General features: G+C 50.9%; 1 protein-coding gene across 5 annotated transcripts; it reads left to right on the top strand.

Annotated features, from left to right (window-relative positions):
- On the top strand, window positions 1-23,708 carry PTGS1 (prostaglandin-endoperoxide synthase 1). Of its 5 annotated transcripts, none has more exons than XM_055271207.2 (11): window positions 1-81; window positions 181-267; window positions 7,769-7,885; window positions 8,303-8,443; window positions 8,645-8,788; window positions 11,147-11,328; window positions 11,440-11,523; window positions 13,285-13,531; window positions 16,195-16,370; window positions 20,323-20,470; window positions 22,606-23,708. In XM_055271207.2, exons 1-11 carry the CDS (start codon window positions 75-77, stop codon window positions 22,959-22,961), a joined length of 1,689 nt encoding a protein of 562 aa, XP_055127182.1. In that variant the 5' UTR covers window positions 1-74; the 3' UTR covers window positions 22,962-23,708. The 5 variants fall into 5 exon arrangements, with proteins under 5 accessions (XP_055127182.1, XP_055127180.1, XP_055127184.1 ...); XM_055271205.2 differs by having other exon boundaries at window positions 16,195-16,481; XM_055271209.2 differs by lacking the exon at window positions 8,645-8,788 and having other exon boundaries at window positions 16,195-16,481.
- Window positions 23,709-25,067: the final 1,359 nt, after the last annotated feature.

The following is a 25,067-nucleotide window of genomic DNA, read 5'->3' as shown; positions in this document are numbered from 1 at the left end:
CGGAGCTCCAGGCAGTGTGCGAGGCGCACGCACAGGAGCCTGCACTCTGAGTCCCGCACCCCAGCAGCCGCGCCATGAGCCGTGAGTGCGACCCCGGTGTCCCGCGCGCCCGGGAATTTTCTTGGCCTCCTGGCGGAGCCTTGAATGCCAGGCTCAGCCCCTCGTCTCTCTCCTCTGCAGGGAGTCTCTTGCTCTGGTTCTTGCTGTTCCTGCTCCTGCTGCCGCCGCTCCCCGTCCTGCTCGCGGACCCAGGGGCGCCCACGCCAGGTAGGCGGCCCCATCCCTCCCCATGGGAATCCCTGGTCCTGCGCCCCTCGCCTGGTGTCAACCCCCTCCTTTCCCCTCCAGCGGGCCCGGCTTCCCCTTTCTGCTCGTGGTGCTGAGAAAGGGGACTGAGGCTGTCTTTTGGTGGATGGGGGCTCCCTGAAGCCCCCCGGGGGTGTGGCCTTGGCTAATGGGCTATCTAGTTCTTTCAGGGGAAACAGCAGACTGGGATCTGGTGCCAACTTGGGGAGAAGGGACAGTCCCTATCCATCCCCCTCACCTGTTCTGGCCCCCAGATGTCTAAGCAGCCTCTGCACCCAACAACCCCGCTGTTTCCTATAGCGGCCTCTTTGGGAGGAAGCCGCAGGCACCAAGGGAAATGAGTTCCCTTTCTCCAGCCTCTAACCGTCTGGAGAACCCATCCTGATTCCCATTGCCAGTGGAGAAGGTCTCCCCTGGTGAAGACCTCGGGAGAACATGGGAGATGGAAATACATTTAGGAGCCGGGATGCTTCCTCTGGGGTGTAAGAGATCCCCATTGAGCAGATGAGGAAACTGAGGCTCAGTAGGTGCCACGATCCCCCAAGCTCACACAATACATGGTGGGCCCAGGATCTGAACTCAGGTCTGTCTGCCTCCACACACTTCGCAAGGTCTTTCCACAGAAAGCTGCTTCTACCCACAATGGACCCTGAGCCACTTTGGGTTTCATGGGGGAGGTTGATGGAGAAATTCCGCCCTTCCCTCCCCCATGCATGTGCCAGGTTCCAGGTGAAGGAATTTAGTTCCTGGCTCAGCCAACCTTCCTCCCCCAGCTCACTGCTTCTGTGTGTGTGTGCGTGTGTGTGTGTGCGTGTGTGTGAGCGTGTGTGTGTGCGTGTGTGTGAGCGTGTGTGTGTGCGTGTGTGTGCGCGTGTGTGTGTGCGCGTGTGTGTGTGCGTGTGTGTGCGCGTGTGTGTGCGCGTGTGAGCGTGTGTGTGTGCGTGAGTGTGCGTGTGTGTGTGTGCGTGTGTCCCAGCTGGACATAGTTTCCTTCACCACCTAGCTGTGTAAAATCTCTAAAATGAGGCCCAGAGAGGGCAGGAGGGGGCAGAGGGAATCTGCACTTTCTGCTGTGATGCTCTAAGGATCTGGTGCGTAGGGGAGAGAGGAAAGATACGTACATGGATTTTGGATCAGACCAAGTTTCCTGAAACAGAGGCTTTGGGTGGGTGGCATTTAGGGAACCCAAAGAGAGGATGGAGGGTGCTCTAGAAAAGGGTTTGGGTTGAATAAGAGTCTGGTTTATGGGAAGAGGAGGAGGAAGGCTCATGTGGCTAGCACTTTAAAGTTTACAAAGGTTGGCTGTGCACATCCACCTCTTTGGTGCTCTCAACAGCCCTGCCCGAGAGATGCGTTAGACCCAGTCTACAGAAGGGGACTCTGGGCCGGGCGCGGTGGCTCACGCCTGTAATCCCAGCACTTTGGGAGGCCGAGGCGGGCGGATCACGAGGTCAGGAGATCGAGACCATCCTGGCTAACACGGTGAAACCCCGTCTCTACTAAAAATACAAAAAATTAGCCGGGCGAGGTGGCAGGCGCCTGTAGTCCCAGCTACGCGGGAGGCTGAGGCAGGAGAATGGCGTGAACCCTGGGGGGCGGAGCCTGCAGTGAGCCGAGATCGCGCCACTGCACTCCAGCCTGGGTGAAAGAGCGAGACTCCGTTCCCCCCCCCCAAAAAAAAAAAAAAAAAGAAGGGGACTCTGAGGCCCAGAGGGAGTGAGGCCACTTGAGGCCACTTGTCTGAATCCTCACAGTGAGCTGGTGGTGGGGAGTAGAAGGGGCTCATCAGGCTGCCTGGCTGACCCATCTTGTCAGTCCCTGGATCAGCCCAGCACCTCCTCTGAGGCCCCATCTGGCCTCATCCAGGCACCCTTGGTATACAGGTCCCACCCGCCTGTATTCTTTTTTAGTCCATTCACTAATGCACAATGAGCCACGGTCTGTGCTATTTTGTTTTTGCCTTTTCTGTTTCCTTTTATATAATAAATGTTTACACGAAATTGTTTTTTTTCATTCCCAAGGACTTATTTATGCCAGTCTTTGGCTGGGGCCTGGAGACACAGAGCTGGGAGGAGCTGACAGGCTGATGGTGGAGCCAGAAATGCCAACAGACTGTCATCCAAGGGGACCAGGGCTGTGTGGAGCTCATGGGAGGAAGCAGGGGTGTGGGGAGCCCAGGGGAGAGAGCAGGGGTGTGGGGAGCCCAGGGGAGAGAGCAGGGGTGTGGGGAGCCCAGGGGAGAGAGCAGGGGTGTGGGGAGCCCAGGGGAGAGAGCAGGGGTGTGGGGAGCCCAGGGGAGAGAGCAGGGGTGTGGGGAGCCCAGGGGAGAGAGCAGGGGTGTGGGGAGCCCAGGGGAGAGAGCAGGGGTGTGGGGAGCCCAGGGGTGAGAGCAGGGGTGTGGGGAGCCCAGGGGAGAGAGCAGGGGTGTGGGGAGCCCAGGGGAGGGAGCAGGGGTGTGGGGAGTCCAGGGGAGAGAGCAGGGGTGTGGGGAGTCCAGGGGAGGGAGCAGGGGTGTGGGGAGCCCAGGGGAGAGAGCAGGGGTGTGGGGAGTCCAGGGGAGGGAGCAGGGGTGTGCGGAGCTCAGGGGAGGGAGCAGCTGCCTCTCAGTGCAAAGAATTGAGGGAGGCTTCTTGGATCTGATGACATTTGGACTGGACCTTGAAGGAGGTGGCAGGTGGGGGAAACATTAAGAGACTTGACCAGGAAACACCATAAGGGTAATGTGGAGCAGGAGGCTGAGGATGGATGTGTAATGTGGGGATGAGACTGGAGACCAGAAAACCAGTTCCGAGGCTCCTGCAAGGATCTAGGAAAGAACGAATGACAGGTGGAGTGCAGGGGCAGACGGTCTGGGTTGCCCTCATATTTCCAAGTCTGTGAGTAAACTGAGGGCCAAGCTACTTGGGCATCTGCCCCAGAAAGCCAAAGCCTGTGTTTTGCCTCTAGAGGCAAAGGAGATGAAGAGATGAGGGCTGCACTCACCTAAGAGGGCAGGCGGAGGGTGAGAATGCTGCTTTCGCTTCCCTGGTGGATGAGGAGATGGAGGTCAGCCTGGAGGCAAGGCTGTGTGTGGGGGCGGGGTGGGGGAGGCCCTGAATGCTCAAGTACTTCCCCTCTAGTCTCTGGACCTGACTCAGTGCCCATCTTCTAGATGGGGATAGGGCATGACCTGGCAACCAGAGCTGCGTGCCAGGCACAGGAGCCCCAGGCCAGCTGACCCGGGCACATGGGGCAAGATCCCAGCTGTGCCAAGGCTGCCCGGGCATCTGCGCCTGCTCTCGCCAGCACCAGTTGGGTCTGTGGGCCGGGAGAGGGCTTCCCCTCCAGCAGGCTCTTCCAGCTGCTGGGCCTAGTTATCTGGGTCTGGTGCAGTGGTGCTTAGGTGTGGGAACTGGGGCCCAGGCCAGACCAGTCAGGGTCCCCCACCTTCTTTTTTTCTCTCTGGCTGCCAGGTCGCCAGAGCCTCTCTAAATATTATTCTTTAGGGGATTTGGGTCCTGCCTCTTCACTGGGCAGTCTTGCAGCCTGACGCCTCTGCATCCTGGAGGACTCGGTGTTCCCTGGCTGTGCCTGTCCCCTAGTCACGCTCAGTCCTGGACCTGGAGCCCTGACTTTTGCGCTAGCGGGTGTTCCTTGCCCAAACCCTTGGGAAGATTCTGGAACCAGGCAGTCCTGGACAGTCCTCATCTGTGGGGATGGGGACTAGCAGCTTGGCCTTTCGGCTGTGTGTGTCTGGCATGCAGTGTGGTGTGCTGATCATCTCTGCCTCCGCGTGTCTTGGGGACTCAGTGAGAGCAAATGGGATGGTTCTCTGCTGATGGGGCAGTTGTGGGAGGGTTGTATTGATACAAATAATGGAGAGGGACAGATTGCCTCTACCCAGAGTAGAGGGCCTGGACGTCGAAAGGAAGGCCTCCTTTAGCCCCCTGCTAAACCCCCTTCATGGGATATACAGAAAAATGACGCTCCAGAGGTGGGAGGGACTTGCCCAAGAATGCACAGCCAGTAAGAGCAGCCACTCTCCAATACAGCTCTCCCAAGCAACTACTTGGTGCCTGGCCCTGTGCTGAGTATGGGGGACTCAAAGTGAATTAGACTTGGTACCTGCATCTCCCTGGTTTTCTTTCTTGATGAACAGGGGTGTCCTCCACTGAGCACAGAACTGAGTTGGCATGAAAACATGCAGGATTAAAGTTAGACCGAAGGAAGGCCTTCCTGTATGAATACTTCCTAAAGGTCTGGTTGTGGCAGGAGATGGTGATCCCCCTGGGGTCCTGGTTTCATTCATTCTGGATTTTCATGGTTCACTTTGAAGAAATGTGACAAATCCACCTCACCTGGGTCATCCCCAGTCTGTGCATCAAAGCGACTCTCCCTTTCCATCCCTTCCCCAAATCCAGTCCTGAGCGCCTCCAGGAGAAGGAGAAGGAGGGAGTTTAAGTCTTGGCTCCGCAACTTCAAAGCAGTGGGGTCTGGGCAAGCCTCCTGCTTTCTCTGGGCCTCACATTCCTCACTGTGCAGTGGGGAGTCTCACCTACCTCTCCTAGGAGTGCTGGGGAGATAAATGAGTGTGGGTGTGGAAGGTTGTGGACTTGGTCGGCTGGAGCCCTGGCTTTCTGGCTGGGCTGTGATGGTCCGGCTGTAGTCTAGTGGCACCCAGTCTCCTCTCCGCCCACGCTGACACCTTGGGGCACCAGCGGCAGGCCCACTGTTGTCCTTCCTGGGAGAACTTTTCCTGCCCCGGAGCAGCGGTGTTTATGGAAAGAACATGGGGGTAGGGGAGGGGGAAGCTGGACGGGCCAGCCTGGGAGGGAGGAGCCCCCAGCTCTGCACAGCCTCTCTTGGCAGAGAGGGTGTGGGCAGCCGTTCCAGCTTCAGCATCTGGAGCTTGTGGCTCTTCTGCCTGCCGAGGCAGAGCTCTAGGGCCATGGCCGGAGGCCTTCCGGCTCCACCTCAGACAGCTGTTGAGGGCCTGGAAGATGAGGGACTCCTTTTGGTCAGGCTGGGGGTGACCAATCTCCTCACTTCATTTTATTTATTCCACAAACATTCGTTAAGCTCTGGCTACCACATCTGGATCCCAGACCTGGTTAAGCCCCAGCTGTGTGCATAGCCTGTGCTGGGGGAAGAGAAAGCCGGAAGGGAAGGGGGGATCCCTTCTCCTGGAAGCTTATGGTGGAGAAGAGCAGGTTGAATTGGAACCCGGAGCCAGGGCAAGGGAGAGGGAGTATGGACATTCAGGGAAGCCTTCTTGGGGAGGCAAGGCATAGGCTCAGCTGATTTGGAGGAAATGTATTAAGGAGGCTAACAGCCTGAATGAAGGATGGAGATGCTGAGGATTTGGGGCTAAGGAAGGGGCTGGCGCAGAATGTTTAAGCTGCACGAACCTCTGGAGTTCATTTTGAGATCTCTGCTGTGGCAGGGATGGGGAAATTCAGCCTAGGGGAGGCCTAACCCCTGTGCCCTTAGAGTGGTAGAACTGGACAGTGAGTCCTAGGGGACCTTGTGTGCCAGGGTTGGGAGCTGGGCAGTGGGTGCTACAGGGGCTCCTGGGCGGGTGAGAGAGCCAGGCCAGCAGGAGGGGCAAGAAGAAGAGTTCTAGCAGAGTGACAAGTCCTTTCTAGGGGGAACCAGACCTCTGAGCCAGCAGGGGGGCTGACCCAGAGGCCTCTTGGCCTTTCTGGGCCTGTGGCTGGGGGAGGTGGGGGCTGGGGTACTGCCAGGCCCTTTCCCTGGATCCTGCCTGTCAGGTTTGCCTGTGGCTGCCTGATAAAGCCTTTTGTCCAGCCTTCTTCCCCTGACCCCTCCCTCCTACACCCCTGCTGGGGCCATTGTGGGGCCGTGGGGAGTTGCCAGGGCTTAAGCAAAACCATTTGCATGATTCTTGTGGTCCTTGCTTGTGTGTGTGTGTGTGTGTGTGTGTGTGTGTGTGTGTGTGTGTGTGTGTATGTATGTGAGGTGGTGTTGCCGTCTTCGACGTGGGGACCAAGAGGACTCTGCTGCCCAGGTCAAGCCCTGTGCTGTGAAGTGAGGAGACTGAGACCAGGGCAGGGGATAGGGGGCAGGTCTTGCCCAGGGTCATGCTCTCTGATCCTAGCACCCTGAGATGACAGCATTTCATCCTCAGCTGTTCCGGCCTTTCACTACCCTTTTGACCTGCAATAACCAGTTGCACAAAGAAGACATGTTCCCTGTAACGTTGGCTCTGAGCCCAGATAAGGAAGTATGTTTGCAGAAAGGAGCCTGGCGTTTTCCGTGTAAGGTCAGAGATGGAGCCTCCTGCCAAGAGCCAGGAGGTTTTGGTCTGCCCAGCTCTGTTCTGTTTCCTTGGCCAAGTTGTCACCTCTCCCTGAACCTCAGTTTCCTTCACTGAACAGTGGTGGTGGTGGAGGTGATGGTGGATCCTACTGAACCTGAGGAGTCTGTAACTTTGCTGCTAAAGAATCACTGAGGCAGATTTAGCAAGGGGGTGGTGGTCTGAGGGATCTAGGTTAGATGCCAAGAGGGATTTCCTTATAGAGTTTCTCCAGGAGGCAGCAGGGCGGATGCCAGAGCTCCATGCACCCTCCCAGGAGATTTTCCAGCCCTGTCTCTCCTACTCCCTTGGTCTGTGACCCTCCTCTGGATCCTAGAGCCCAGACCCCACCCTGATGTGGGCCAAGTCTGATTCCATCAGGAATGGGGGCTGAGGCAGCTGAGACCTTGGAGTCCCCCTCCTCCTGCACACCCACCCTCTGTACCCAGGGTCTGGAAAACTTCTTTCCTTAGACTTGGCTGCTGAGGCTGTGGGGGTGGAGTGGAAGTGAAGGGATGGGCCTTTGGTCTGGTGAGACTTGTGGGGTGATAGGTCTGGCTTTCCCTTTTTCTGGCCTCAATTTCCCCATCTGCAATGTGGACATTATGATATCTGCTCTTCTCTACCTTCTGCAGAAATGGAGGAATGGTGAGGGATCTCGTTTTCCTAGTGTTCAGGTGCTCAGAGCCTGGGGTGGTCGTCTGGGAGAAGTCCCCCTCCTCATCCTTGTCCCTTTTCTGACCGCCCCCACTGCCCCAGTCTGCTCTTGCTGCTGGACTCTGACTAGGCAGGAAGTGAACGCTCTAGAAGTCCGTGGCTGTGGGATTTTATCAGCTTTTTCTTAACCTTCAGTGTCACAGCCGGGGACTCTTCTCCTGCCACCGTTTGGTGGCAATAGGGAGGGAGGGGGCACTTCCCCTGGGGGCCTGATGTGGGCTAGGCTGGAGTTCCAGAGCAGGGCCTGGAAATGTCAGGATGGGGGGTTTATGTTCACAGAGGTGGGAACGGGGGACTCTTGGGGGAACCCTGAAGCCCTGGCACCCAGTGATTCAAGATGGAGCTGCGACTTAAGTCCATGCCTCTGGCCCCTCATTCCCCCATCAGGGGCTAGATAGGGGTCAGGAGGCCATCCTAGCATGGTCGCTGACCTCCATTTCTCACCCACAGTGAATCCCTGTTGTTACTATCCATGCCAGCACCAGGGCATCTGTGTCCGCTTCGGCCTTGACCGCTACCAGTGTGACTGCACCCGCACGGGCTATTCCGGCCCCAACTGCACCATCCGTGAGCTGGACCTTCAGCCCTCACTCCCTCCATCTTGAGCCCTTCTGCTCCCCGGGCCCCTTCTCCTAGACCCTAACTTCCTACCCTCCTGTGTGGCCCTGGCCCTGTTCTCCTTCCTTGCCTGGCTCTGCCCCTCTCCCTGACCTGGCTTCAGCATGAGCTCTCACTCTTGGTCCACCCTCACTCCCTGCTTCTGGGTTCCCTGGTGAGTCTTCACCACATGCCCTGGCCCCTGTCCTCACGCCTGGTTCTGGCTCTGTCATGTGTCATTGCTCCCAAGGTTCCATCCTTACCCGCTTCCCCATAGGTGCTACTCTGTTCCATCCCGGCCCTTGTCCTCAGTGCCCCATCTTCCACCCTGGCTACTTCTGGTCCTGGCAGGAGGGACCAACTGAGTGACTCCCACTGCCCCTGCAGCTGGCCTATGGACCTGGCTCCGGAATTCATTGCGGCCCAGCCCCTCTTTCACCCACTTCCTGCTCACTCACGGGCGCTGGTTCTGGGAGTTTGTCAATGCCACCTTCATCCGAGAGATGCTCATGCGCCTGGTACTCACAGGTGGGTGTCGGGCAGGGCCCCCTGACCTGGGGGAGCAAGCAATCCTGCTAGTCCTTTTGGATTCTTGGCATCTGATAAGGGTAGTGGGTGGGGAGAGTCTATGATGCCTGATAAAATAAGCCCCAACCCAGGAGGAGGCAAGAACTGGGGTGCAGCTGGGGGTGGAAACACCCTTGTCACCATTATTTTTGCTCTCTGCAGTGCGTTCCAACCTTATCCCCAGTCCCCCCACCTACAACTCAGCACATGACTACATCAGCTGGGAGTCTTTCTCCAACGTGAGCTATTACACTCGTATTCTGCCCTCTGTGCCTAAAGACTGCCCCACGCCCATGGGAACCAAAGGTAAAACGGGGTGAGGAGCTGGGCCTGGGGATCACAGGAGGTGCTCAGTTCTTCTCTTTGGGAAAAATCAGGCAGAAGAACAATTATTGACCCAATTCTGCAGATGGCTAGACCAAGGCAAGACATATGACATGTCCAGAGCCTGGGCTTGAGAACAGGAAAGGGCCGCAGAGGGTCTTGCCTGAGGTCACCTAGAGTCAGACCAACGTTTCCATAGTTCCAGGGTGCCTCTTTGCTTGATCCTTTCTTCTCTAATGATGAGTTGGGTCCTGCTGGGGTGGAAGTGACTTAGAAGTTGAGACGTAGGAAAGAATGAGTAGTGAGCTATTTATTGGGTGCTGTCTCTGTGTTTGGTTCTTTACAAATGTAAATAGTTTTACATGCTTCACCAGTGTAAGGTACAAATAAGTCACATTTTTTTCTTTCGTTGCTCAAGACTCCACTTAGCCACAGTGGCAGGGGTCTTCCTTGTAAGACCTTCCCTTGTCACCTGTAATTATCCAAAAACCTGGGATATTATTCATTTCAGACCCATCAGTTCAGCGTCAAGTACAGAGAGGACAAGAGAGGTTCATCAGTCCACTGCTGCTATACTTCAGTTCCTGCCACATGGTGGCACTGTTGAATGCCAGTCCTGTGCAGCCTCATGGTTATGTGCTTTTTTGGGTTCAAAACCTTGCACCATGTCCCTGCCTGGGTCTCAAGAGCACTACTGTGACGGTTTTCCATCACATGGTTAGCTGCTATTCCCAAAGCATGACCATTCTACCAGGATAGTTGGGTCTTGCCAACTTTGCTGAAATCAATGCTTGCCCAGTGTCAGTGAGTGATGATTCCAAATTATGGTTGACAGATCACTCCCTCTAACTTCCCTTTTGGTGGATTTTCTTTAGGGGTACTTGATATTTTTTCCTGCCAGAGGAACCCAGTCAGCCATCTTAATCCAAGTAATTTCCATTGATCTTGAACCTTCAACATCAGGGCTCACATCTTGATGCATTGTGAAGAGATGTCTTTACCAGAACTCAAAAAATTCTGTTCCTTTCTGTGAGGGCATTGGGTGACAACTCATTTGACACTGACATAATTAAGGAAGGCCTCTCAATACTTATTCTAAGGATGACTTGTCTTTATGCCAGACATAGAAAGATTGGCATCATTTAAAATAGGTTGACAGGGCCAGGTGTGGTGGCACACGTCTGTAATCCCAGCACTTTGGGAGGCTGAGGTGGGTGGATTGCTTGAGCTCAGGAGTTCAAGTCCAACCTGGAAGACATGGTGAGACACCTTCTTTACAAAAGAATACAAAAGTTAGGTGGGTGTAGTTGTGTGTGCCTGTAGTCCCAGCTACTCAGGAGGCTGAGGTGGATGGATCAGTTGAGCCCAGGAGGTTGAGGCTGCAGTGAGCCATAATTGCAGCACTGCATTCTGGCCTGGGCAATAGAGTGAGACCCTGTCTCAAAAATAAATAAATAAATAAGTAAATAAATAAATAAATAGGTTGGCAAACTACAGCCTGCAGGCCAAATTCAGCCCACCTCTCCGTTTTTGTAAATAAAGTTTTATTGGAACACAGCCACACACATTTGTTTATGTGTCATCTATGACTGCTTTCCGGCTACAATAGCAAAAACTGAATAGATGTGACGTGTCTGTATGGTCTGCAAAGCCTAAAATGTTTACTATCTGGCTTTTTCCAGGAAAAGCTTGCTGACCTTTGATTTAAAAAATTCTACCCACTGGTTCTCTGCCATGCTTACATTATCTCTTGCAATCCTCAGATTCACTGTATCAAATGGGTATCATTTGCCTCTTTTTAAAGATGGAGAAATTGACACTCAGAGAGATGAGATGACTTATCTGTATTAACACAGCTAGCAAATAGCATAGTCAGTTGCAAACACAGGCTACCTTGACTCAGGGCAAGGGAGTTCATGTTTGTTTTTTTCTGTTTCTTTATTTCTTTTTGGTGAAATGTTTCATTATGGAAAAATTGCAAAGATACACAAAAGTTGAGAGAAAAGCAGAATGAACAATGTACCCATCTGTCAGTTTCAACATTTACCCACAGTTTCTTCATCTTATTTCATTTCTCCCCTCTCATATTTTTATAAAGTATTTTAAATCAAATTCTAAAAATCATGCCACTTAAAATTCTAAAAATCATGCCACTTCACCTGTAAATACTTCTAGGGTCTTTTGGTAGAGAGTGGGTTACTTGGTGGTGGTGGGGAGGTGGTCCTGAGGAGGCCACTCTGGGCTTCCTGCTTGGGCCAGTTTGCTTGGTGAGCCCAGATGTCCCCAGGGCAGCAAGATCCAGATAGGAGAAGCTACTGCTGTTTCCTACCCCCCAACCAGGGAAGAAGCAGTTGCCAGATGCCCAGCTCCTGGCCCGCCGCTTCCTGCTCAGGAGGAAGTTCATACCTGACCCCCAAGGCACCAACATCATGTTTGCCTTCTTTGCACAACACTTCACCCACCAGTTCTTCAAAACTTCTGGCAAGATGGGTCCTGGCTTCACCAAGGCCTTGGGCCATGGGGTGAGTACCTAGGAGGGGCTCAGGACTGCTCTGGACCTAATTTGGCACACCCATGTCATCGACAGTGGGCCAGAACGCTGGTGACCTGAGGGAACCCCTCTCTGTCCACAGGTAGACCTCGGCCACATTTATGGAGACAATCTGGAGCGTCAGTATCAACTGCGGCTCTTTAAGGACGGGAAACTCAAGTACCAGGTAGTGCTGGGCCAGGGGGTAGGGCAGAGGGAGGGGTCTCCCATGGTCTCCCCTGGCAAAGACTGCTTGGGCGGGGGGCGGGGGTCTGGGTCATGTCCTGAGAGGGCCAACCACGGGAGTGGGAGGCTTGTGCCAGGAGTGACAGTATACCCTGGGAGGAGGCAGCAGGTATGAGAAGCCAGGGAGGAGCAGACGTGGCCTTCCACGTCAGCCAGGGAGGTAGATTTTGGAGCTCAATAGGAGATAAACATTTGTAGTCTGCATTTATTTATTTATTCCACAATATTAATTGGACACGAGAATATGCCTGGCACAGGTGATTGAGTAGTGACCATTATAGTTATGGGTCCTGCCCTCAAAAAACCACAGACAAACTCTAGGATGCTCATTCTATGAGGGCTTTTGTCTAAATCACAACTGTCCAACAGAAATATAATGTAAACCACATACATAGTTAAAATTTTCTAATGTCCATATTAAAAGAGGGAAAAAGAAACAGGTGAAATGATTTTAATAATACATTTTACTTAATGCAATATGTCCAGGTAATTAGCATTTTAGCATGTAATCAATACATTATTAATAAAATATATCACATTCTTTTTTCATGCTGAAGCTTCAAAATCTGGTGTATATTTCACACTCACAGGACATCTCAATTTGGATGCTCTGTTTTCACTGGAGTGATCTAATCTGTATTAAGATTTCATAAAATGTACAGCTGAATAAGTAGAGTGACATGTCCGACTTGTTCCACGCATACTTAAAGGTTTTCCAATAGCTGAAGTATCAGTTTTAAAATTCAAATAGAAATTAAGATAAACCTAAATAAAATAAATAAAACTAAGTAACATTCTGTTCTTCATTCACACTAGCCACATTTCTAGTGCTCAGTAGCCACACGTGGCTAGTGGCTACCATATTGGATCGTGCAAATCTTAGGCAAGCACCAAAGCAAAGTTTGATGCTGAAATCTTTAGGGCTAAGAACGGTACTTGGCATGTAGTAGTCTCTTGGCATGTATTTACTGAATGAATGAAGAAGCTGCCATATAATTAGGTACACTTGTAGCTGCCACCACGGAGAAGCTGTGAGTGCCACTAGAGTGTTTGGATGATGGGTAAAACTTCCCTAGGAAGTTACAAATAAACCCAGAGTTGCATGAAGGATGAGGAGGAGTTAGGGATGCTAAGAATGGGAGAGGGCTTTCCAGGTAGAGGGTTTAGCAAGTACAAAGGCTTAGAGGTGGAGAGCAGCTTGGTGACTTGGAGGGAGTGTAAAAATGGGAGCGTTTGCTGAGCCTAGTGATCGAGGGTAAGAATGAATTTACGGGAAAGTGGAGATGTCTGTGGGGACCGTGTTAAGGAATTCTACTTTCTGCCAAGAGCAGAGAGATTACTTGGAAAGGTTTTAAGTCAGCTCATGATGCAAGATTTGTTTTTTTTTTTTTGTAAAGGTTTTTTTTTTTTTTTTCTTTTTTGCTTGGGTGCAGTACAGAGACTGGCCTGTCTGGGGATTAGGAGTGGACATAGGGAGCCCACTCAGGGAAAGGAGTCAGAGTGGAAGATGAGGGGGCACTGCTTGAGGTAGTGGTGGTAGAGATGGAGAGCAGGGGACTGATTTTAAGAGACATTTTGGAGGTGGAATCAACAGCCTTGGCTGAGGGGAACTGGCAGCTGGAGGCAGGAGTGGGAGGGAGTTGGTTGTGGGCAGCTGTGGGTGACCCCCAACCCCAGGTTGCCAGGCGGCCCCATCCCACAGGTACTGGACGGAGAAATGTACCCGCCCTCGGTAGAAGAGGCGCCTGTGTTGATGCACTACCCCCGAGGCATCCCACCCCAGAGCCAGATGGCTGTGGGCCAGGAGGTGTTTGGGCTGCTTCCCGGGCTCATGCTGTATGCCACGCTCTGGCTACGCGAGCACAATCGTGTGTGTGACCTGCTGAAGGCTGAGCACCCCACCTGGGGCGATGAGCAGCTTTTCCAGACGACCCGCCTCATCCTCATAGGTGAGGACTCCAGACCTGCCCTGCCCTGGAAGGTCACGCCCTCCATCCCGAGAAGTGGGGGGCGGGGGGTACTTGGAGGTAGAGGCTGGGATTAGAATCCTCGCTCTTCTGCTTAGTGGCTAGAAGACCTTGAGCAGGCCTCTCAACCTCTGTGAGCCTCGGTCTCCAAATCTGTACATTGGGGTGAATGATGATTATAAGGATTTATTGAGATCATGAATGGGAAGGCAACTAGCACATAGCAGGCCTTCAGATAATGGATGACTGTGATGGTTGATTATTAGCTGGGTGACTCAGCACATTTGATTAGCCATCCCCCGTGTGCTGCACCCAGATGCACATTTGTGGTCCCCAGCACGTGCAGGATCAAACTGTAGCTTGCCCGGCCTTCAGGAATCTTCATGTGCCCTTCCCTGCATATATTTACCTTCTTGCAGTTTGGTAGCTTCTAGGTGACTCAGGGACAGGATATTTTTGTGTTCCCTACGGGGGCGAGTCTGCAACCTAAAATGTCAGATGGTTTCCTGCCTGGGAGCTTGGCCCCTGACATCCCTGTCCAGACCATGTTCGCTCTGAGTCACCAGTAACTCCCTTCCCCCACCTCTGGGCACCACTGGGCATGGCTGGTCACAATTACAGAGCCTAATTCACTGGAGCCATGAAGAGCCAGGCATTAGGAATAGGAACAGTCATTAGAGGGAAGAGGGGCTGGTTCTGAAGTTTCAGCATCGCAAAGACCTTGACCAGAGAGAGCTGGAGGCTGTCTAGCACACTGGCTGGAGATGAAGCTGTGACCAAAGACAGGACCCTAGGGCACCATTTAACTTCCCTACAACCTCATGAGCCAGGTATGATTACCCTGTGAAAATCAAGATTCAGAGAGGTTAAGTGAATTATCCAGGGACACTCAGCAGATGGAGACTTTTAAGTCTGGTTGCCACCAAAATTTATGCTACTTCCACTCCATCACAAAGGGGGCTCTTCTTGAATGGGAAGGGGTTGCAAGCCTCAGTCTGATCTGTGACATGTGAGTATTGGAAAGAGATTCCCCCTCGCGTCTACACTTAGTATTCCTACTTTTGGCTGACATATATGGACACCCCTTCTTATGCCAGGCGCTGTGCCAGCAGTTTCGCCGTATTCATTGTCTACTTCTCTCAACAACCCTAATATAGTATTGCATTGATGTTATTATTATTATTATTTGAGATGGAGTCTTGTTCTGTTGCCCAGACAGTAGTGCAATGGCGTGATCTTGGCTCACTGCAACCTCTGCCTCCCGGGTTCAAGCGATTCTCGTGTCTCAGCCTCCCGAGTAGCTGGGATTACAGGTGCACACCACCACACCTGGCTAATTTTTGTATTTTTAGTAGAGACAGGGTTTTGCCATGTTGGCCAGGCTGATCTCGAACTCCTGACCTTAGGTGATCCACCTGCCTCAGCCTCCCAAAGTTCTGGGGTTATAGGCATGAGCCACAGCGCCCGGCCGCACTGATGTTATTGTAACACACATTTTACAGTTAAGGAAAGTGAGGTTCTGAGAGATTAAGTAACTCGGCCCAAGCTCAGGTGGCTGGAAGTGGTAAAGCCAAGATTTGAATCCAGGTCTGCTGATCCCACAGTCTGTAGCTCCAGGTCGATTTCCAAAAGCCAATTTGTCTAATGGTTAACAGGCCTGAATATCAGTTTCTTACGATGTCTAGTTGCCCAGTTTTAATTCTGTTACAGAATGTTCAATTTGCATCTTCCCTGGCTTTTTGCTTTCTAGCTGGTTATAGCTACCAATGGGGCAGAGGAAAAATTTATTTATAAGAATCCTGTTATATAAGAACATATAGGAAATATGTTTTTTGAAATATATTTAGGGCTAGGCTCCCCTTCTGTCCTCAGTATTCTCTTTTGCCACTGCAGCAGCTCTGAGTGGTCTCCTTGAAGTCCCCCTCTATCACCGAGGGTGTCAGCATGGTGACAGCTCTCACCAGTAAATCCTCCACTTTTCCATCTTTTGTAGTCTCTCTACCAGAAGGGCTTCAGGAGGGAGGTCACAAGACCGATTCTTGGACACCTCCTTTGCATGTCCTGCTTAGCTGGGCCTAGAACCTCCCTCTGAAATGTGGGAGTAGCTGGTGCTCTTGCCTTGAGACCTCAGTCAAAATAGACCAAAAGTTCTATTTTCACATCCTGTTACAAAGAGACAAAATGGAAGAGGCCAAACAAAATTAAACATCAACAGCAAGGCCAGGTGTGGTGGCTCACACTTGCAATTTCAGAGCTTTTGGGAGGCTGAGGTGAGAGGAGTGCTTGAGGCTTGCAGTTCAAGGCCAGCCTGGATAACATAGTGAGACCCTATCTCTTAAAAAAAAAAAAAAAAAGAAAGCTGGGTGTGGTGGTGCACACCTGTGGTCCCAGTTACTTGGGAGGCTGAGGTGGGAGGATTGCTTGAGCCTGGGAAGGTTCAGGCTGAAGTGAGCTGTAATTATACCATTGTACTCCAGCTTGGGTGACAGACCAAGACCTTGTCTGTAAAAATAAACATAAACACCACCACCAACAACAATAAAGAGACCAAAAGCAAGCACCTCTCATCAACTGGCCTGCTTTCCAAGCTGGGCATCTAAATCACTGTGCTTGGCTGACCTTATTTCCAATCCTGCGCTGCCCAGGGGAGACCATCAGGATTGTCATCGAGGAGTATGTGCAGCAGCTGAGTGGCTATTTCCTGCAGCTGAAATTTGACCCAGAGCTGCTGTTCGGTGTCCAGTTCCAATACCGCAACCGCATTGCCATGGAGTTCAACCATCTCTACCACTGGCACCCCCTCATGCCTGACTCCTTCAAGGTGGGCTCCCAGGAGTACAGCTACGAGCAGTTCTTGTTCAACACCTCCATGTTGGTGGACTATGGGGTCGAGGCGCTGGTGGATGCCTTCTCTCGCCAGAGTGCTGGCCGGGTAAGCCCCAGAGGAATGCTGGTGAGGGCAGGTGGGCTGAGGGATCCAGCAGACCTGGGTCCAAATTCCAGGTTCTTCTTCTGTAAAATGGGGCTAATGTCACTTCTACAGGGCACTTGTAAGCATTCCTGCGTGAATTCATTGGTTCATTTGTTCATTCCACAATACCAGACATTACTCCAGGTACTGGAGATGTAGTGGGAACAAGACCTATGTGGTTCTTGGCTCATCTTTTAGTGCTCACATCCTAGAAAGTGATGGCAATCATATGACAGCTAACAGCATTAGGGCATTTACTGTATGTCAGGCACTGTTCTAAGAGCTTCTCCTATGTTATCAGAATTCTAAGAGTATGTTATAAACCATAGTACAAAAGCCCACCATGCTCTGGGAGTCAGGGAGGGACATCTGACCCAGAGTTGCGGGTTATGGGAAAAGAAGTGACAGCTGAGCAGAAATTGGAAGGAGGGATAGAGATTTCCCAGGGTAAGAGGTGGTGTTAGTGGCAGGGGATGGCTGTGTTCCAGATAGAGATGACAGCATGGGTGAAAGGCATGGAAGTCAGAGGACATGGCAATTTGAGGAGCAGAAGGACATTCAGGGCATGGTATATGTAACAGTGCCTGCCTGTGGTGTTTATTAAATCATAAGCCTCCACTCTGGGCTGAATTGAGGCTCCCTTAAAGTTCGTACGTTGAAATCCTAACTGCCGGAACCTTAGTATGTGACTGCATTTGGAGACAAGGTCTTTAAAGAGGTAATTAAGTTTAATTGAGGTCATTAGGGTGGGCCCTAATCCAGTGTGACTGGTATGCTTATAAGAAGAAGAGATTAGGTCACACACACAGAGGGAAGGCCACATGAAGATGTAGGGAGAAGAAAGCCATCTACAAGCCAAGGAAAGAGGCCTCAGGAGATACCAACCCTGCTGACAACTTGATCTTGAACCTCCAGTCTCCAGACGGAGGAAATAATTTCTATTGTTTGAGCCACTCGGTCTGTGGTACATTGTCAAGGCAGCCCTAGCAAACAAACACATTCTCTTTCCCTGGAATTCCCAGCCAATGCCTTCCTCAATCTCCCCTTCTCCACATTCGGAAGCTCCCATCTGCTTCATCGCAGTCTCTGGCTCCCCCGTTGCCACACAGTCCTCTGCTTCTCTCTAATCCTTGTCCCTAAACCCTGTCATGAAGCTGTGGCACACATGGATTTCCATTTCCTTCTGGTAATTTGACTGAAATTAGCATTTGCTGCCCCGGTGGGCAGCTGCTGGCTACTTTATGGCCTCTTTGTAGGTTTCTTTGTGGTTCTTTGTGGGGACACAAGACATGAACAGAGACAATAGCCTTTGTGTGAGGCTGGACGGTTTTCAGAACGTTTTCAAGGAATGACCATGATGATGTGCGTGAAAAGCCCCGGCATCGTACCTGGCACAAGGCAGAAAGGCCACAGAGACGTATTGACTCTCAAGATTTTTTTTCTTTTTTTTTTGTAAATAGAGATGGTGTTTTGCCATGTTGCCCAGGCTGGTCTTGAACTCCTGGGCTCAAGCGATCTGCCCACCTAGGCCTCTCAAAATGCTGGGATTATAGGCGACTCTCAGGATATTAAGAAGAGTTGAGTGATGATAAGACAGGGCTTCCCCTGATAACCATTGTCCATGGCTACCCTCTCAGGGGTTCCCATGTGACTGATACTGAGATAACAGCTTTGCTTAGTTTATCCCATTTAAATTGACCACAGCCATATCAGGTAGAGGCTCTTCCCTTCCCCATTTTTACATATGCGGGAACTCAAACTTAGCTTGAATAGCTGCCCAAGGTCCCTATATTAGTTTCCTCAGGCTGCTGCAACAAAGTACCACAAACTGGGAAGCTCAGAGCAACAGATGGAGGCTAGAAGTCTGAATTCAAGGTGTCAGCGCTGCCATGTTCTCTCTCAAGGCTCTATGCCTCCTTGGCATCTGGTGGTGGCCGACAGTCCCTGGCATTCCTCAGCTTGCAGAGGCATTGCTCCAGTCTCTGCCTCTGTCATCCTGTGGTGCTCTCCCTCAGCTTGTCTTTCCTAATTTTATAAAGACACCAGTTATTGGATTGGAGCCCACCCTAATCCAGTAGGATCTCATCTTAACTTGATTACTTTTGCAAAGACTTCATTTCCAAATAAGGATGCATTCACAGATGCAGAGACTTAGGACTTCAACACATACTTAATATTTTGGGGAACACAGTTCAACCCTCAACAGCCCCACAGCTTGTAAAGCTGTAATTGGCACCATCCTCTGCTTGCTTTGCTCATATGATTGCATCCAACCATGCCTTTCTTTTTTGCCCAATTATAGTTGTTCTATCAAAATGACTATCTCTTAAGTTAAGCATGAATGTTATTATTTCATCCTAAGCACCAGAGCTTTCTTTTCTTTCCTTTTTTTTTTTTTTTTTTTTTTTTTTTGAGATACAGTCTTGCTCTCTTGCCTGGGCTGGAGTTCACTGGTGTGATTTCGGCTCACTGTAACCTCCGTCTCCTGGGTTCAAGCGATTCACCTGCCTCAGCCTCCCAAATAGCTGGGATTACAGGCACCTGCCACCACGCCCAGCTAATTTTTGTATTTTTAGTAGAGACGGGTCTTTGCCATGTTGGCCAGGCTGGTCTTGAACTCTTGGCCTCAAGTGATCCACCCGTCTCGGCCTCCTAAGGTGCTGGGATTACAGGCATGAGCCACTGTGCCTGGCCAGCACCAGAGCTTTCTTTAGACTAATGCGCCTTGACTGTTAGTAATCAGAATCTTTTTCTGCAGCCTTTTTTTTTTTTTTTTATACTTTAGGGTTTTAGGGTACATGTGCACAATGTGCAGGTTTGTTACATATGTATCCATGTGCCATGTTGATTTCCTGCACCCATTAACTCGTCATTTAGCATTAGGTGTATCTCCTAATGCTGTCCCTCCCCCCTCCCCCCACCCCACAACAGTCCCCGGAGTGTGATGTTCCCCTTCCTGTGTCCATGAGTTCTCATTGTTCAATTCCCACCTATGAGTGAGAACATGCGGTGTTTGGTTTTTTGTCCTTGCGATAGTTTACTGAGAATGATGTTTTCCAGTTTCATCCATGTCCCTACAAAGGACACGAACTCATCATTTTTTATGGCTTCTGCAGCCTTTTTTATCTCACCAGGTTACCTGGGCTTTGAGTTCTATTTTCCCTCCCTTCACAGGGGGTTACACTACCTCTTGGTGTAACTCAACGGACTAGGGAGCAGTGTGATCCACAAGAGAGGTCCTCCTGGCCCATTCCATGCTTCAAAGATGAGGAAGCTGCCGGATGTGGTGGCTCATGCCTGTAATCCCGGCAGTTTGGGAGGCCGTGGTGGGAGGATCATTTGAGGCCAGGAGTTTGAGACCAGCCTGGGCAATATAGTGAGACCTCACCTCTACAAAAATAAAATAAAATTAGCCAGGCATGGTGGCACGTGCCTGTAGTCCTAGCTACTTGAGAAGCTGAGGTGGGAGGATCGCTTGAGCCTGAGGAAGTTGAGGCTACACTGAGTCAAGATCGTGCCACTGCACTCCAGCCAGGGCAACAGAGTGAGACAGTGTCTAAAAAAAAACCCACAAAAAAAAAAAAAAAATGAGGAAGCTGAGACTCAGAGGGGCTTCCTGAGAGAGCATGACAGCAGCAGGTCCAGGGTCAAGTCTGCAGCATCACATCTCCTAGGCTGCCCAACACTCTCCATCCTAGCTCAGAAGGGACTCCCACTGGAAGCTCTTGTCCCAGGAACTTACCCAAGCTCCAAGATAGCCTGGTCTGGCTCCCAGACCACTGCTGTGCTTCTCTCTTGGCAGATCGGTGGGGGCAGGAACATGGACCACCACGTCCTGCACGTGGCTGTGGATGTCATCAGGGAGTCTCGGGAGATGCGGCTGCAGCCCTTCAATGAGTACCGCAAGAGGTTTGGCATGAAGCCCTACACCTCCTTCCAGGAGCTCGTAGGTGAGCAGCTGTTTCCTGGATGCAGTCCCTGCCCTTGAGGGACTGGCAGCAAAGTCAGGGAGACATCAAGGAAATAGAACGGGACAATACATGTGGCAATGTGTAACAACCAGACTTATAACGGGTGTGGAAGTGCTGTGCCAGGGTGGCAAATAATCCTGCTTGGGGAGAGAAGGTGACTTTTCAGCTGGGTTTGGAGAACAAATGGCATTTTCAGTGGGAGAAGAGAGGGAGGAGTGTTTTAGGCAGAGCAATAGAAAGTACAAAGGCTGCCGGGCGTGGTGGCTCACGCCTGTAATCCCAGCACTTTGGGAGGCTGAGGCGGGTGGATCACGAGGTCAGGAGATTGAGACCATCCTGGCTAACACGATGAAACCTCGTCTCTACTAAAAATACAAAAAATTAGCCGGGCATGGTGGCAGGCGCCTGTAGTCCCAGCTACTCGGGAGGCTGAGGCAGGAGAATGGTGTGAACCTGGGAGGCGGAGCTTGCAGTGAGCCGAGATTGCGCCACTGCACTCCAGCCTGGGCGACAGAGCGAGACTCCATCTCAAAAAAAAAAAAAAAAAAAAAGAGAAAGTACGAAGGCATAGAGGTCAGACAGCAGGTATCTGGGGAAAGTCATAGATGTGGCTGGGGCAAGGAGCTTATGTTGTGGGGGTGATTAGTGATGGGAGGTTGGGGCCAAACCATGTAGAATCTTGGTTTTCATACTAAATATTTTGAGTTTTATTTGGTCTAGTGCTTTTTTTTTTTTTTTTTTTTTTTGAGACGGAGTCTCGCTGTGTCACCCAGGCTGGAGTGCAGTGGCGCGATCTTGGCTCACTGCAACCTCCGCCTCCCGGGTTCACGCCATTCTCCTGCCTCAGCCTCTCCGAGTAGCTGGGACTACAGGCGCCTGCCACCACGTCCGGCTAATTTTTTGTATTTTTAGTAGAGACGGGGTTTCACCGTGGTCTCGATCTCCTGACCTCGTGATCCGCCCGCCTTGGCCTCCCAAAGTGCTGGGATTACAAGCATGAGCCACCGCGCCCGGCCGGTCTAGTGCTTTCTAAGTACCCACTTATGGGCCAGCTGCATAAAAATCATTTAGAAAGCTGATTAAGATACTAAATCTCAGATGCCTCTCCTACAGATTCTGATTCAACCAGCCTGGGTGGTGCCCAAGAATCTGCATATTCATATGAATAGAGTATATATACATATATATGAATATATATGACTAGAGTATATATACATATATATCAATATATACATATACATATCTATACATATATACATATACACACACATATATGTGTGTGTGTATATATGTGTGTGTATGTATATATGTGAGTGTGTGTGTGTGTATATATATATATATATATATATATATATATATAATTTCCCCCAATATCCTCAGATGTTGGGCAGCCAAGTTGCCAGCCCTTGTCACATACAATGGGGAGCCACTGAAGCAGAGTGTGACATGGCCCATGAGAGTTCCCAATGGAGGATGGATTTGAGGAACTGGTCAGGGAAGCAGGGAAGCTCCACATTTGTCTCCCCTTGGCCACTATCCATGAACATGTGGGTATTGCCGAGTGGAGCAGATTCTGTGCGTGAGTTCCCTGTGATCCTGGAACAGCATCTTAGTTATTCTTTACTTTCCCACGACAAATGGTCCCCGGGGGCAGAAGGAACACTGCCACTGAATTTCTGTGTGAGCTTGGACATGTGACATCTTTGAGGTCTAGTAATAAAAGGGCTTGGCCCAGGCTAAGGTCTTGAAATCTGTCTGTGAAGAAAGCAAGATGGGGAGCATTCTCCCTTCTGTAATGATCAGGTAATTAGGGCCCAGAGTTGCTCAAGGTTATAGGCTGTTTGGTGGCAGATCTAGGCCCCTGACTTTCTCTTTAGTAGCATTTTCCTTCCCTAGACCCTGTCCCTGAGGAGGGGCAATTTGTGCTTTTCCTCTTGTCCCTTTTCCCCAGTGCCAACCACGCCAAATTCTAGGGCACATGCTCAGTTGCTCAAGTTATTCTCCTGGAGTCCCTATTAGCCCCAGAAAAAGGTGGACGTGGAAGGGTCCCACCCTAGGTTGACCTTAATGGCATCATGGATCTGATGCTAGCGTTTCCCCTTATCTCCTTGTAGGAGAGAAGGAGATGGCAGCGGAGTTGGAGGAGTTGTATGGAGACATTGATGCGTTGGAGTTTTACCCTGGACTGCTTCTTGAAAAGTGCCATCCAAACTCTATCTTTGGGGAGAGTATGATAGAGATTGGGGCTCCCTTTTCCCTCAAGGGTCTCCTAGGGAATCCCATCTGTTCTCCGGAGTACTGGAAGCCAAGCACATTTGGCGGTGAGATGGGCTTTAACATCGTCAAGACGGCCACACTGAAGAAGCTGGTCTGCCTCAACACCAAGACCTGTCCCTACGTTTCCTTCCGTGTGCCGGATGCCAGTCAGGATGATGGGCCTGCTGTGGAGCGACCATCCACAGAGCTCTGAGGGGCAGGAAAGTAGCATTCTAGAGGGGGGAGCTTTGTGCTTGTCATTCCAGAGTGTTGAGGCCAGGGCTGATGGTCTTAAATGCTCATTTTCTGGTTTGGCATGGTGAGTGTTGGGGTTGACATTTACAACTTCGAGTCTCACCCATTATCTGGAATATTGTGATTCTGTTTGTTCTTCCAGAATGCTGAATTAGCCCTTCAGACTGTTAGGAGTGGTTCTTATTTGGTCTGCCAGAATACTGGGTTCTTAGTTGACAACCTAGAATATCAGATTTCTGGTTGATTTGTAACACAGTCATTCTAGAATGTGGAGCTACTGATGAAATCTGCTAGAAAGTTAGGGGGTTCTTATTTTGCATTCCAGAATCTTGACTTTCTGATTGGTGATTCAAAGTGTTGCATTCCTGGCTGATGATCCAGAACAGTGGCTCATATCCCAAATCTGTCAGCATCTGAGTGTCTAGAATGTGGATTTGATTCATTTTCCTGTTCAGTGAGATATTATAGAGCGGGAGATCATAAGGTCCAACAAGAATGCATTCCCTGAATCTGTGCCTGCACTGAGAGGGCAAGGAGGTGGGATGTTCTTCTTGGGACCCCCACTAAGACCCTGGTCTGAGGATGTAGAGAGAACAGGTGGGCTTTATTCACGCCATTGGTTGGAAGCTACCAGAGCTCTATCCCCATCCAGGTCTTGACTCATGGCAGCTGTTTCTCATGAAGCTAATAAAATTCGCTTTCTAAAGTTGCCTGTTATATATCTCTTTTGGTCCCATCCTCCAAAGCAGAGGCAACACTGGAATGTGGCTAGCCTTTCTCGTAGCCACGGCTGGGCATGCTAGAGGTTGCAGCATGAGACTTTCTGCTGGGATCCTTGGGCCCATCACTGTATAGACATGCTACCACTGGTGCTTCCTTTCTCCCTGCGGGCCAGGCACTGCCCTTTTCAGGAAGTTCTCTCAAAATACCCATTGCCCCAGCCCTGGGAGATATAACATTCAGTTCCCATCATCTGATTAAAACAACTTTCTCCCTTACAGAGCATACAACAGAGGGGGCACCCAGGGAGCAGAGCACATACTGTGTTCCAATTTCACACTTTTAATTCTCATTTGTTCTCACACCAACAGTGTGAAGTGCGTGGTATAATCTCCATTTCAAAACCAAGGAAGCAGCCTCAGAGTGGTCGAGTGACACACCTCACGCAGGCTGAGTCCAGAGCTTGCGCTCCTCTTGATTCCTGGTTTGACTCAGTTCCAGGCCTGATCTTGCCTGTCTGGCTCAGAGTCAAAGACAGAATGGTGGAGTGTAGCCTCCACCTGATATTCAGGCTACTCACTCAGTCCCAAATATGTATTTTCCTAAGTGCTTACTACTTGCCAGTTCCTGTAACAGGTGTGGGGATACGGCAGTGAGTAATCAATACAGACAAGGCTCTGCCCTTATGGAGCTCACACTCCAGTGGCAGAGAAACAGACCATGAATAAGGAAACAATGAAATAAGATATATACAAGGTGAGTGTGACTTCCTTCTAACCCCCTCTGCTCTGTCCTCCCCTATTGCGCTCTCAAGACCAGAGACCCAACAGCAGTGATCTCAGGGCAGACAGCCCTCCACTCCAGCTCTGAGACCCTTTTCTCAGGACCTCCATAGGCAGCAGAGAGAGACGACAGAGGAGTAAGATGAGGGGTTGAGGGAAGGTTCTTCGTGATCCACACTTTGGGCTTAGCATTTCAGGAAGAGCTATGGCCCAGAAACAACAGGGGAAACTAGAGTTCAGTCTGACAGTCCTTGGGGTTAAGTCTCCTGTCTTATAGTCCAGAAACTCCTGTTTCTCCTTAGCTGGCTGGAAACTGCTCCCATCATTCCTTCTGGCCCCTGCTGAATGCAGGGAATGCAATCCTTCCCTGCTCTCACAGTTGCTCTGACATAGAAAGATCCTTCGGGTGCTGGAAGTCTCCATGAAGAGCTTGTGTCCTGTCCTTTCTTGCAGATTCTATTTCCCCTCTTCTGCTAATACCTCTTACTTTGCTTGAGAATCTTCTCCTCTCTGATTAATTTCAGCCTTGGTGGTTCTATCAGAGGTGCATTCTGGCCAAGGGG

This window comes from Symphalangus syndactylus, chromosome 3 (assembly GCF_028878055.3).
Source record: "Symphalangus syndactylus isolate Jambi chromosome 3, NHGRI_mSymSyn1-v2.1_pri, whole genome shotgun sequence".
Taxonomy (NCBI): Eukaryota; Metazoa; Chordata; class Mammalia; order Primates; family Hylobatidae; genus Symphalangus; species Symphalangus syndactylus.
This window is presented reverse-complemented; position numbering and strand designations above follow the sequence as displayed.

What these genes read in the sequence shown, in the direction of transcription:
- PTGS1 (XM_055271205.2), top strand. An exon ending in CTCGCCAGAGTGCTGGCCGG is followed by an intron (nt 16,482 to 20,322) that starts GTAAGCCCCAGA and finishes CTCTCTTGGCAG; the next exon opens with ATCGGTGGGGGCAGGAACAT. An exon ending in CTCCTTCCAGGAGCTCGTAG is followed by an intron (nt 20,471 to 22,605) that starts GTGAGCAGCTGT and finishes ATCTCCTTGTAG; the next exon opens with GAGAGAAGGAGATGGCAGCG.